Source organism: Acartia tonsa, chromosome 10 (assembly GCF_053477335.1).
Source record: "Acartia tonsa isolate MP-2025a chromosome 10, ASM5347733v1, whole genome shotgun sequence".
NCBI classification, from domain to species: Eukaryota; Metazoa; Arthropoda; class Copepoda; order Calanoida; family Acartiidae; genus Acartia; species Acartia tonsa.
This window is the reverse complement of record NC_137269.1, coordinates 38,412,688-38,427,349: the sequence shown is the minus strand read 5'-3', so window position 1 is coordinate 38,427,349 and position 14,662 is coordinate 38,412,688. Positions and strand designations below refer to the sequence as shown.

The window sequence follows — 14,662 nt, the reverse complement described above, 5'->3', positions numbered from 1 at the left end:
CGAAGCGTCTCTATAATAAAGTCCTAAAAACGTCAGCATGTCCTTAAACAGTGTCGTGTATTATTCAGTTATGCAACAAATTTATTTGTAAATTTATATAGACTTTTGCAGTAATATTTAGACTATTTAGATCTGACACTCTACAAGTGTTGTATGTTCGTTTGGCCTTCAATTTCAGAGCTTTGCTTTAATGGATGATTTAATCCTTGTTCATTTAGCTCTAATATTTTTATTAATCCCCGCTTCGCTACATATAAATATTTTATCCCTGTTGTGCTTAGGAAGAGAAGAAAGTTTTTGACGACATTGGCAAAAAGTTCAAGAAGGGAACCGAAGGCTTGTTCAAGGGTGGTGAAGATTTCTTCAAAAAATTCAAGGAATGTATTTTTTTTGTCTATTAAGTAAAGATTTCCTTAATAATCTTATTTTAAGTTTTAGGCCATTTTTCTTCTTTAACCTAAATCTTCTTTAAAGCCTCAAGATGGTAGGGCGTACATTTTCTATATTAATTTTTTTTTTTTTTTATTGCAATGACCTTTAATTTTGATTTAAACCTATAACAATTTTTTTTTTCTTTAATTCATTTGATTATCTGGTGTCTAAATGTTTCCGCCAGTATTTTTCTTTAATCATTTGGGAATTAAATCTTTTATTGGTAATTTGTCCAGTCTTTTAAGATTCCCCAAATAAAATTAATTAACAGAAGGGAAAAGATGATGATACCTGCCGTATCATCTGGGAGGAGCATCAACAACCCCACTGCTCTACATCTTATGAAAAGGTATTTAAGTTATTTTTTTGTAGTGAATCTACTCTATAAAGGGCGTCTGTAATGATGAGGTTGTTCGATTATGAAGCTAACTCTAAATACCATAATTTTTAAGAAGTAATTATTTAGTTTTAAAAAGCTTTAGGTATTTATTAAATATTATTTGACTGGAAATTGGGAGCCTTTGCTGGTTTGAGTAATACATATAATCTTACAATTTTAGTAACTCAAAATTTTTGTAAAAATTTCAGAAAATTAGCTTTCTTTTTTTTAGGTGTGCAAGGACGAGCAAATAGAACAATGTAGTACAGAGTATGATAAACAGTGTACTACTGAGTACCAGAACCAGTGCAATACGGAGTATAGTACTAGCTGTACTGATGAGTACAAACAGGAGTGCAAACACTGGAATGTAAGTATATTATTTTTTACCAGCGGATTTTAAGATTCATAATTGGAGACCTAATTTGAATTAAGATTATCTGCTTCCTATTTATGTTTAATAGTTTATTTACGTTTTTACGACACTGACTCTGTTTAGCGGTAATAATAAAATAAACTTTGGATGGATATCTATCTTTGGAGGGTGGTATCCTTTCCCCAGAATGGTTCTAAACAGTCTCTGTACCTATGAATAATGAGAAATATCTTGTAGAGAATCTTATAGGAACAGTGGCCAGCCTGATTCTCGGGTTCAAATATACTCATTTTTTTCAGTTAAAGGATTTTCATCATTGAATCCTGGCCTCTCCCTCCCCTCTTCTTCCACTTGTGTCAATAAAACTATCTAAAAACTCTACCATGAGGGGTTTTTAACATTCCTAAAATAGACTTTTTACTTTTAATAGCCTTCTCTCTTTATATAGGAGAAAGTGTGCAGCACAACTACTGAACAGAAGTGCAAGACTGACTATGAGAAGCAGTGCACCCAGACATCAGAGAGGCAATGCTCTACAGAGTACTCCACAGAGTGTACCACACAGTACGAGGACCAGTGCACTGTTCATCAGGTTTGTATTTTTCAATGTTAACTTCTCCCTCCCTAGACTATCATTTAACTCAAAATTTAAATGCTGAAAAACGGCATACAGTTTGTACATTCTGTTTAATTTACTTTTATAATTTAAATTTTCAAAAACTCTATTCACTTAGTTTTTTTTTCCAACTACTAAACATTTCCTCTTAATGTCTTTTTCATATTTTTTGTGTGCTACTTGTGTTTATATTGTCGTCATTGTTTACATTTTTTAATGTCTTTGCCCAGGATAAGGAGTGCTGGGATGAGCCTACTGAAGAATGTTCTACTGAATATGATGAGACCTGTTGGACCGAGGAGAGACAGGAGTGCTCAACCCACCCTAAGTGTACAACTATCTATGATAACAAGTGCTCTACTAGCTACAGGTTTGCTTTAATTGGTATTATTATTACATTGATCTTACATGATATTATACTAGCGGCTACGCCCCCTAGAGGCCTCTAGTGGCACTTTAAATGTTTTTGTTTGTTAAAGTTAATTTTTTATGTACGATACCACCTTATTTGACGTTGAAGTCTCCCCTAAATTTTTTAAAAATTTCAATTTTTTTGTCCTTTCTCTTGGGAGGGTGGTGGTACCCTCCCCCAAAATAGTTATAAACCTTCCCGGGACTTATGAGAAGCTACCCTGTTAAGGAGAACCCGATCGGTTCAGTGGTTAGCGAGATCCTTCGGTACACACAGACAGACACACAGACAGACAGACAGACAAACATCCTGTTACTTTAGTATAAGGATACTCTAATAATTTAAACTTTTAGCTGGCTAAAACCATCTTCTCTAATCCATCCCCTCTCCTACTGGATGAACAAATTAACCACTTAGTGATTTATATTTCAGCAACTTAAAGGGGTAGTTTCACGAAATGCATTTGAACTTAATTTAGTGAACCGCATGTTTTTTCCTTGTTTATTAGTTGAACTACATTTATATGGCATGTATTTGAAAGATTTTCAATTTTCTACCACGTAGTTTTTAAAATATCAAGACTTGAAAATCGTCTTTTTAAATTGCATATATCACAAAAAGACTATTTTCAAGTCTTGATATTTTAAAAACTACGTGGTAGAAAATTTAAATTCTTTCAAATATATGCCATATAAATATAGTTTAACCCATTAACTAGCAAAAAATATGCGGTTCACTAAATTAAGTTCAAATGCATTTCGTGAAACTACCCCTTTACTAAAACTTTTTTCGTCTCCATGAATATTCTATATCCATTTATGGTTAATGATTACAAGTTTTCATAAAGAATCTTTCTAGATGAAAATTTAGAATTTTTTAGTAGCGAAGCTACTCTATAATTCGAAATGTCCGTCTGAGACAAAGTGGGGGATACGTGATTTTCTCGGCTCCTATTAAAGATAGACAGCTGAATTTTTTAGTGAGGATTCCCATGACATATGCGCATCTAATCTATACATTGGTTTGTCCATCTGTTTGTTAATTGGGGTGCTAGATAGATTCCTATATTTTTTAGTTTTCGTAATTTTCTCTACTTATTTTCAAGACAGACTACTGAAATATTCAGGGATTAAGTAAATTTGCATCCTGCATATTTTTACTAAGTTTCATAAGATTTGTATACTGATTGGGGTACTAAATCGATTCCTAGTTTTTTTCAAGTTTTCATGATTACTCAACTCCTGTTGCAAGATAAACGGCTGGAATTTTAGGGATTAATTAAATCACTTTTAACAGTTATAAATCTCTCAACCATAACTTTTATAAATTAGTAACTACTGCTGCTTCATAACGAAATATATTTCAAAGAAAAAAATCTTATCAGTCGCATCTCTTGTAGAAGTGAATCAAGCACTAGCTTGGTCGTTTTAGATTAAATCAACATTCTATAAAGTTTTTTTTAAATATGATAATTTGATGGGGTGCTAGATTGATTCCTAGTTTTTCAGGTTTTCATGATTTTTTCGAGTCTTGTTCAAGATAAACAGCTGTAATTTTTAGGGATTAAGGGGGGTTTTTTAATGCAACCATCTCGTAATCTATGATTAAATAGAACTTAGAATTCAAATTTCGATCTGAAATTTTTCATGAGTAATCCTTGGTAGTATATTTTCCCTAAATCGAACAAAAAGTTGGAAAAGTAACGGCTGGCGGCTCAGCCGTTTAGCCGTTTTTTGCCAGTTTCAGGGCAAATTCATCATTATTTACGTAGGAATCAACTTTTTAAAACATATTTTTGGTTTAATTCATGTTAAATAATAGCAATAACCATATTTTAAATTTCTAGTACCAACAGCTACCGGCTAGAACCGTTTGATAAGGTTTTTGAGCGAGAAAAAGTATTATGTGGAGATAGGTTTCGTGACTAATATGCTCTTAAGATTGGCAAAACGGCTGAGCCGCCAGCCGTTAACCGTTACTTTTCCAACTTTTTGTTCGATTTAGGGAAAATAGACCTACCAAGGATTATTCATGCAAAATTTCAGATCGAAATTCGAATTCTAAGTGCCATTTAATCACCGATTACGATATGGTTGCATTAAACCCCCCCCCCCCCTTAATTCAATATTTTACATATTTTCACAAAGTTTATTAAGGACTTTTTATTGGTTGGGGTGCTAGATCGATACCTATATTTTACGTTTTTCTTCTTAGCTTAATGCTTCAAAAGATATTATACATTTTTAAAAGGTTTCGTGATTTATTTTATTTATATCTTTTTAACATACTCAAAAGATTATTTTTTTCTGATTTCTATCAATAAATTTTGAGCTTCGCTACTTATGGATGTTGTCATCCTTGTTGTTAATATAAATCATTTCATATAAAAGTATCACAAAGCTTTAACTACTTTTCAAAATCTTAGTTTTATTATTTTAGTGAGATATTGAGTAATACCTAACCCCCCCCCCCCCCTCCCCTCCCTCTTTTAATCTTTAACCTTAAATTTATTTAGGACTGTTTGCGAGAACGAAGGATACGGAGGCAAAGGCTATGGTGGTAAAGGCTATGGCGGTAAAGGTGGTAGAGTGAAGAGATCTTCATCTGCTGCTGGTGCTGGTGCTGGGTTAGTATTGTCTAATCATTCTTTGAAACTGATTAATATCCCAGTAAGGGAGGGGACAATGGATCTAAAATTCATATTTTTGACAGTCTGACTTTGGGTACCAGAACACATTCAACTTTTATTATTTTGCCAAATTTCAAAGACTTTGGGTACCAGCGCAAAGAATGCCGCTAAAATAATTATTCCCAAAGCAGACTACTCTCACTGAACTAACCAATACAAAGACAAGTTTATTTTGGATTTTAAACAAAATAGTTTTTTGCTGAGAATGGGTGGGATAAACCAGAAATTCTACTCTGATACTTCTGTAACTAACCATTCTAATCAACTCCTTGTCAAATATGAAAACAACCCCCAGTCATGGTATTATTTTTAAGAAACTGCCAGTACTAAGGTTATACCTTTTATAATAAATTACAGATTTATAACAGGATAATAAGACAGGATAACCTAATGTTAAATACTTTTCTTACAGTGTTTAATAATTTCTTATTATACAAATCTAATAAAGATTGCTATATCTAAATTTTTGGAATTTTCCAGATATATCTGGTTTTGAAGATATTGAGTTGGAACTCTAAAATTGAATTAATTGCCCATTGTCCCCTCCCTTACTCCCTGTTAATATCCAGTATATTAGAACTGGTTTCAGCTATGCTGAAAAATTTTGTATATCATCTTATTCTATGCATTTATCTTTAAATATGAAAATGTATCCCAAAATTAAAACTAGTATTTTTAGCCCTTGCCTTTGGTATCTCTGGGCTGAAAAAGCTTGTAGAAATCCTATTTTTATAGCCACTGAAAGCTGTTTATATTATGTGAAATAACTATGCTTCAGTTCAACGGTTTTAAAATAGTAATGCATTTAAAAAACCTTAGTAATTCCTGATTTTTACTTAGTAAATTTTACCTATGTTTAAGAACAGAATATGTATTAATGAAAATTTCTACATATTGTTTTAAATTTTAGTCTAGCAGTAATATATTAAATATCTTAAAATGCAGTTATAAATCTAATAAATCAATGTTTAGTCTGACTCTCGCTGGAGCTATTCCTTTCCCTCTTCTGGCTCCTCCCCTGGGTCTTCCATTTCTGCTGAAGCCTTTGCTGCTTAAGAAAAAGAAATTGGGTCTCCTCGGTCTGCTAGGTCTCCTGGGACTTAAAAAGAAAAAGAACGAGGAAGAGATTGAATGCTACCAGGTATTTTAATGTGGCTTTTCTTTGCAATGAATTTGTTAGATTAGAATAATGGAAAAAGAACCTTTCTTGGGATATTTTAATAACGCTATCCTTAAAAAATTATTAGTCAAACCTACTTTTAAGTTCTTTATTGCTAAAGATATTTTTATTATTCTGAAGTAATTTCTTGATATAAATAAGAAAAATTGTATGGTAACATCTGCCAAGTGTTTTATTCCAATTTTTTTATTGAATTTCTATTTTCTTTTCAGGTTCCTGAGACTCATTGCTACAAGATCCCCGAGCATCACTCTACCTATGAACCTGAGGCCCCTACACACACTGGATATCATACCATGGATTCCTATTCCCCTGTCAGGTAAGCTATTTAGTTCTATTTGCAGTTATAATGTTCTACCAATTTGCACCCTACTGCCAGCTATTCCCTCCCTCACCCCCCCCCCCCTTTCGGCCCCCAGTTACCTAGTCAGAGTCTACTATGAATTAAATGATGTTTAAATTTAATTAGGTGTTTTAAAACTGCATAAAATCTTAATCTACTAATTTTTTTTTACTTATATGAATCTATTTTTACTTATATTCTAAAAGCTGAACATTGTCTGGCATTTTAAATTAGAACCTAAATAATTTCTCTTTGAATGTAAAAGAACAGTTCTTTAATATTTATAAGACTATATTTTAGCCAGTTACATTTTTTCCAAATTATTTCACCTGTTTTTGTAGGTCCATGCACAAGAGAGATACTGGAATGAATCAGTACACCAGCTATGAGGGTGGCCATGAGAACTGTGTCACAGAGTATGTCACTGTCTGTCCTGAAGAAGGTTATGGTGGTTTTTTTTTATTAAATCTAATATAGAGCTTTATATTAACCTTCAAAGAAAGGTTTCAAGAGTTTGTTTATTTGTAACTTTTTAAAGGTGTTTTGATCTAGAAATTATTTTAGCTTGAAGCAAAAGTTTTCACAATAGCAATTGGATGTCTATGTGCTCTTGTGTATACAGTGTATTTTTTTACTTATTAAATTATTGGTTAATTTTTTTGAATACTTACCTAGAAAGTTTATTTTTTTAGTATTAAAAAAATTCAATAATGTATTAAAATGTTTCTTACATAAGGTGCTGGAGCTTATGGTGATGGCAAATCTAGAAAGAAGAGGTCCTCTTCCTCTGCTGCTGCAGCAGCTGCCGCAGCTGCTGGACTCCCACTCCTAGCTCCACCATTGCTGGCACCCCTTGCTCTCCCACTTCTTGGATTGAAGGCTCTTCCACTGTTGGCCCTGAAGAAGAAAAAGAAGAAGCTTGGTCTCCTTGGTCTGCTCGGTCTATTGGGACTTAAGAAAAAGAAGGGTGGTGATGAGGAAAACTGCTGGCAGGTTGGACATCTTGGTGTATTTTATTCTCTTTTCCAAATATAGGTTCATATCCTATTCTATAAAGTTTTAATGTTTTCATCTCTGGCTTTGACTGACTTCTTTTTAGAAGCTTTGATTGCGTGATTACTTGTTCATGGATTTTCTTCAACTATTAATAACTACTTTTTTTAAGGTACCTGAAACTCACTGTGCCAAAGTGCCATTGGAGAAGTGTCATGATGAGAAGAAATGTTGGACTGTTCCACATAAGCAATGCAAGAAGGAGCCTAGACAAGAATGCTGGACTGTCAACAAGAAACAGTGCAAGGTCACACCTAGAAAGGAATGCCAGCAAGTACCTAAAGAAGTCTGCCACCAGGTAAAACTATGGTTTTCGATAGTCTGTTTTTAGCACTAAAATCAGCACCCCCCCCCCCCCTCCAACAGTTTTATTGTGGCTTAATTAATGAACAAGTATGTTAAGTTTTTTCTTTTTTAATTTTAGTTGCTCCTATTTTGGCTAGAGGTCTTAAATTGCTTTTTAGTTTTTATCCCTTTCAACTTGTATGGTCAGTTTTTTGCTTCTTTGATTGCTATTTTTGGCAAATTATTACACAAACTGATCATAATTACCCTTCTTCTTCAATCCTTAAGTGTCCAATATCTAGCAACCAACCCTGAATTGAAATGTGTCAAGGTGCCCCATGAGAAGTGCTGGGATGAGCCACGTGAGAAATGTTGGAATGAACCTATCCAGAACTGTTGGGATGAACCTAAGGTAACATTGTTTTTACTTTGCCCAACTTTGCAGTGGAAAGGATTTAAACACTAACCCTTTATATTTCATTAGCTAGATAAGTGCCCTTTATTTTAAGATTTTTCAGTAGTGAAGTTACTCTATAATTCACTGTTTGGCTGTCATTTGTACCAAAGAGCATTAAGTATAAAACTAACTCTTCCGGATATCCTGCCTAGAAAGACCTATATACTTTAAATTTATATATACCTTGTCAAATTAACCTCTGATAAATAAATCACTGTCAGTTCATCCAATCAATGTTATGTTTGTTCTTTCCTACTTTATGTTTATAATGCTTCAGGAGAAATGTTGGGATGAGCCCCGGGAGGAATGTCACCAGGTTCCTCATCAGAAGTGTAAACAGATCCCTCATGAGACTTGCACTAAGGTGGAACTTTAGCAGGGATATAAGGGATAAGACAATTTACTATGTTAATCTCCAATAATATACAAATTAACACCTTCTGTAAATTTGAATTTTAAGTGTATAATAGTTATTTCTCGTATCGTATTATAAACAGCTTTCCGCGGATATAGTATGTACAATTCGTAGAAAACTGGATATAATACGATGCTAGACATTCCACCGAATTCGAATGAATACGAGAAATTTAATTAATATCATTGATTTGAATTGGCTTACTATTAACACTTTGCATTTTCTTTGGCCAAACTATTTGCCATCTACTCCACAGTGGGGCTAAGGCAGGATTTAAGTATAGTACCAATCTAATGGGAAATCTGTTCTAAAAATTGATGTAAAAAGCGCTTAACTTGGCTAAACTTGGATAATATTAATTTCGGCTTCTAAAGTTCAAAAATATGTTCTGTTACATATAAAACCCTGAAGTTTGCTCGTTTGAATTACCTGCCAGAAATTTTCTTTTTTCTAGGTTCCCCATGAGAAATGTTGGGATGAGCCCCGCCAGAAGTGCTGGACTGAGCCCCATCAGAAGTGCTGGGACGAACCCAAACAGGACTGTGGTTATGTTAAAGTCAAGGTATGTACTTTGCTTATTTGTTTGCTTTTCCTTGTTAAAAGATTTTAATAGTTTCTGTAAAAGGTTCCTTTTCTTTAATTTAAGAATTGCCTTCTGCATAAGGATTTCTATAATGATTATTTCTATTTTAATTCTTTATTTTTAAGCATCGCAGCTCTACAATTCTTAATATTATATATACATCAACAATTGTATATTACACTAACCTATGTTTTATCCTTTATATTGGGCACTTTAATTCAACTTTCTTTTCCTATATTATTTTTTAAGAATAATACTTCATTCTAGTGTAAAAAAAAGCTTATTTGTTCTTTCTCTTTATATGATAAAAGCTTTATCTTTGGTGTAATTTTGTGAGTCAAAAGGTTCTTAAATGTTTTTAAAATGTTTCTATTGGAACAAATCCTTAATTCTTTATTTTGCAGGTTGCCAAGAGGGTGTGTGATGACAAATGGTAATCTGACCCATAACTTCCTGACACAACAAACCTTTATACTGTGATAGATTTATATCATTTAAACTATGTACCTTTTAATTAGTTTTAACCATAAATAAATTTTATGTATCCTTATTCATATGTTTCTTTTGTTCTGGTTTTTGTAGAACCGCTACCTTATAACTAATTTGGTACTGATTATTATTCACATTGAATTATTAATGACTGTCCGGATTTTATTACCTGTGAAGAAACCTCTTCTATAAATTTTAGATTTACCTTGCTAAATGGCCTACATCCTACACTAACATATTTAATAAGGCTTTATAATTAAAGAAAAAAATAGTGTAAGGTAAAAACCTTGGACAACTAATATATTTAAAAGCTTATTTTTTTTCATTATGTTTAGACCCGTCTAGTGCATCTTAATGCCTGGATTAACAATCTGACCAATAAATGACTAGGAAAAGGCATCCTTAAGGCATTGCCCCCTATCCACGAAAATTCTACATCTAATTGAAATTGAAAATTTTATATTGCATAAAAGGATGACAACATACGTTAGTAGCGAAGTTCAAAATGATTAAGGGATATTTGGAAACAATTTAATAGACTAATGTCGTACTTCATTTCCGCAGTCTATCCTGAATAGAAATCGAGAAAATCACAAATCTAAAAATCTAGGAGTCTATAAAATCTTAATATAACTTGGTGAAAATATGTAGAATATAAAATTGATTAATCCCTATAAATGTCAGCCCTTTATCTTGAAAAAGAGTTGAAAAAAGCACAAAAAAATCAAATAAAAAACAAAAGTATGATGTGCTAGCTTTTATACGAGTCGGCGATTTTTTTTTATAGGTAAAATCCTTGATTTTAGAAAACTTTCTGGCACTAATTGTAGAGTAAACTTCGACAAAAGATTTTTTGTTAAATATCGTTGGCCTTATATGTTTAAGTTGGAAAATGCAGAAAATCTAAAAACCTGCACATTGCTGGAATATTGTTAAAACCGCCGTGCTACCGTTATCTGTTGATTTTTTAGAAGCCTGGCGCTAAGTAGCCAGTAGAGATAGAGATAAAATTTTGTACATGTATTTCTAGGCCCCTAAATTAACTTTTTAGGTCCGCAGAAGAATGATCGAGAGTGTATTTTGAGTACCACGTCTACCCCTCATCCTCTATCCCCTTAAGACTCCAATACCTCCCCAGTTGATGGAGGAACGTATTGACCAATATCAGATGACTAAGCAACTTGGATTAACCACAAAAATTATATCACAATGTGTACATATTCTATATCCATTTTTTTTTAAAGTAAAAGTAAATTCATAGCTAGCTTAAAGCTCCAGTTAATTGAGCAAATTCTAGAATAGTTATTTTTCGTATCGTATTATAAACGGCTTATGTACAATTTCGTTTAGACTTAAATTAATGTTGTGTTTATTCGGACACTTTACAAAAGTGAATGTTAGTTTGTCTTTCCTATTGATTTGAGAGCTTTGCTTTAAGGATATTGTCATCCTTGTTTTTTTTACTGCTTATAAGACCCAAGACCAGATGAAAAGTCCACTTTTAGGGTTGGGCCGGATATCCAGTGTGGCCGGATATCCGGCCATTTTTAATATCCGGCCGGATACCGGATATTGAAACTATCCGGCTCTATAATTTTTATACTTTACACCAAAAAATCTGCTTTTTAAAATCTTAAATGGCTATAATTTTCTTATTATTGAAGCTAGAAGAACATTTTTTCTGAATAAGTTTAACTTTATGTAAATTTATATAAGATTTCTGAAGAAATTTTTTTTTACTACTTTAATATCTGGTAATTTGGCCGGTTATCCGGCCGGATATCCGGTAATTTGGCCGGATAACCGGATATTTGCCGGATATCCGGCGTTGGCCGAATATCCAGCCCAGCCCTATCCACTTTTACCCGTTTAGTGTAATAACCTGCGTAGTTTTTATTTACATTATATCTATGTTAATTGAGAAAGCTAAAAAATTTAATATTTGGTTAATTTTTTTTATTTATCGTGGCTTGGTTCCTAGACGCTTTCCTTCAACAGTTTTGCGGATTTAAAGCAAACATGCAACAAGCAGTCAATGGATCCTGTAATAGTTATTTCTTGCATCGTATTATAAACGGCTTTCCGCGGATATAGAAAGTACAATTATGAGATTAAAACTAGTTTTTTTAGCCCCGAGGTGCCGAAGGCACCGGCTAAAAAACTGGTTTTAATCTTATGATTGTACATTTCTATATTCGTAGAAAGCTGGATATAATACGATGCTAGACATAGTTTTTTCGTATGGATGAGAACCGGTTCCTATCCACCACCGGATTCGAATGAATACGAGAAATAGACTTATCACACTTTTCCTCAACAGTTTAGCGGATTTAAGACCAACACGCAACAAGCGGTCAATGGATCCTAGAAATAGACATGTTTGCAAAATCAAAACTGGTTTTAGCTAAATTGTATCTGCTCCTTCTTCCGGATTATAGAATTTTTAAGAATTTGACTAAAAATGTGTGATAATTTGACTTTAAAATAGCCTTTGATGTAAAATGTATATTACCTCTAACACATGAAAGCAGTACCTAGTTTTTTTTAAAACTTTTTTTGTAGATTAATTATAACTCATGAAATTGTCGACGGCGGTACCTTCTGGTTTTAATTAATGTTTTTTTTTCTTCAAATTACCTTGAAATCTTAAACTTAGAAAGTAAAAACAGTAATGAAAAATCAACATATTACTTAACTAAACAAATATGACAACATCAATAAAAGCGAAGCACTGAAACGGTAGGACAAACGGACATTAACACTTATATAGTGTCAGAACTGAATGTATAAGAGTCGAAGCAAAATTGTAAGTAAATTTGTTGAAAACTGCTTGATTCAGGATAATGTTTACGGACATACTTACATTTTTATGACTTGATTAAAGAGTTGCTTCGCTTATAACATTATACTGTGTTGTCCCAGGAATCAGAATACCAAAAATCAGATCAATCGGATGATTATATCACATAAAAATTTGTTGTTAAAAAAGTAAAAAATCAATATGTTTAAAATGGATGTACGGACATTCTTGTAATGATTATAGAGTTGCTATGCTTTCTAAATCGTACCTAATTACTAAAGGAATCACCATGCAAAGTTTGAAATCGATATGACATCTCTAACATGCCTAAATTAACGAAAAAAGCTATCCGTTGTAAAGGACGTACGGACGGACCGACCCTAATTATAGAAAAGCTTCGCTTTTAAAAATACTGACAGAATTGATTTACAACATATTTACTGTTATTAAAAGCGAAGGGTCGGTCCGTCCGTACGTCCGTCTGTTCGTCAGTAAAAGTTAGATTTGAAGGTGGAAATGTTAGCTTTCGTAGTGGAACGGTTAGCTTTTTTCCGTTAATTTAGAATTTTCCTATCGATTTCAAACTTAGTGTAGCTACTCTAAAATCGTTACCAGAATTTCCGAACGCCCAATTTAACTGTTGATTTTCAAAAATTTTAAAACAACATATTTCTATGTGATAAAATTATCCGATTGAACTGAATTTTGGGATACTGATTCCTAGGACAACAAAGTACAATGTTATAAGCGATGCATCTCTTTATCAAGTCTAAAAATGTAATTATGTCCTTAAACATTAACTTGTATTTTAACAGTTTTTAAAAAATTTACTCATAATTTTGTTTAGACTTTAATAAATTTATATTCTGATTATTCAGTTCTGAAACTTTACAATTAATAATGTTCGTTTGTCCTACGGTTTCATAGCTTGGTTTTATGGATGTTTTCATCCTTGTTTACATAGAAACAATAAGCAATTTAACACTCGAATTTTGTATGAAAGACACAATAGTATAAGTTATCAAACACATAAACAATAGATTGTTGAAGAAATTAGGCATTTAATTGATTATATCAAAGGAAAGTTATTAATAAGTTTAGTCTAATTAGTTAAAAACTGAATAGTTCATTATACATTGAATAGTTTTACTATTAAGTAAATTTGTTGCAAAATACAACATACTGTTTAAGGACATTCCTACATTTTTAGGACTTTATTATAGATGTGCCTCGTTTATAACGTTGTACCTTGTTGTAGAATTTATTACAAAAAGGTTTAAAACTTTTTGTAGAATTGCTATGCTTTCTAAATCGGACCTTACTACTAAAAAAACCATGCCAAGTATGAAATCAATAGGACAATTATAAAAGGCCTAAATTAATGATAAGAGCTATCCGTTATGGACAGACAGACCAACCCTTAATAAAGAAAAGCTTTACTATTAAAATCAAGCATCAGAAAAGTCTTGTTTTTTAAATTATAATTATAGATCCACAACGACCAAAATCTTTGACCTATGTAGATTATGATCACATTTGAAAAAGGTTTTGCCATGTCTTAAATAAGATATAAAATTAAATAAAAATTGTTTTCAATTGCTAAATAATCTTTAATACACCAGACATTAATTTGATGTAAATTAAAATATACTATATATCTCTATATAAAAAAATAGCGATTGTGCCCCTAGCTGGTTTTCTAAGGTCTGTTTTCTAAGGGGTAAGGCATAAAATCATCCAGAGACTTAAATCTAAAAATCAAATAGCCTGAACCCATCCTGGGTCCTATGTACGTGAAGCTTTCCTGGAGTGTAGAACTAAATCAGCTATCGAAATCTTAAGCTATAGATAAAATACATACTGTTTACATACAAAACATATCAGATGATCATTATCAAATTTTTGTCAACTTTAATGCAATTAAAATTAAAAAACATTTACTTTACCTAGTAACTATTAAGTAATAAAATGGTAAATGAAGTGTATTCAAGTATATCTTTTAAAGTAATGTTTTTAAATGAACCTTTCGTGTCATATATTAACCTACATACTGTTTCATTATATCAAAATTGTATCCATATAAAATTTAAAATGATTTAGAACAGAAAAGATAGACTTTTGTGTAATAAACGGCTAAGTATCTAATCAATTAG

At 32.3% G+C, this 14,662-nt stretch overlaps 1 protein-coding gene across 2 annotated transcripts in view; it reads left to right on the top strand.

Annotated features, from left to right (window-relative positions):
- Nucleotides 1-9,770, top strand: part of LOC145330601 (uncharacterized) — a 10,766-nt gene extending 996 nt beyond the window's left edge. Inside the window, exons 3-17 of one of the 2 annotated variants that reach the window (XM_080175240.1) lie at nt 282-377; nt 704-781; nt 1,044-1,181; nt 1,636-1,779; nt 2,034-2,173; nt 4,731-4,841; nt 5,877-6,045; nt 6,297-6,403; nt 6,769-6,869; nt 7,164-7,420; nt 7,593-7,778; nt 8,097-8,177; nt 8,500-8,586; nt 9,092-9,199; nt 9,625-9,770. In XM_080175240.1, coding sequence (XP_080031366.1) covers nt 282-377; nt 704-781; nt 1,044-1,181; nt 1,636-1,779; nt 2,034-2,173; nt 4,731-4,841; nt 5,877-6,045; nt 6,297-6,403; nt 6,769-6,869; nt 7,164-7,420; nt 7,593-7,778; nt 8,097-8,177; nt 8,500-8,586; nt 9,092-9,199; nt 9,625-9,657 — 1,836 coding nt within the window. In that variant the 3' untranslated portion in view covers nt 9,658-9,770. Of the gene's footprint in view, nt 1-281; nt 378-703; nt 782-1,043; nt 1,182-1,635; nt 1,780-2,033; nt 2,174-4,730; nt 4,842-5,876; nt 6,046-6,296; nt 6,404-6,768; nt 6,876-7,163; nt 7,421-7,592; nt 7,779-8,096; nt 8,178-8,499; nt 8,587-9,091; nt 9,200-9,624 lie in introns of both variants that reach the window. The other variant, XM_080175239.1, reaches the window with a different exon arrangement.
- Nucleotides 9,771-14,662: the final 4,892 nt, after the last annotated feature.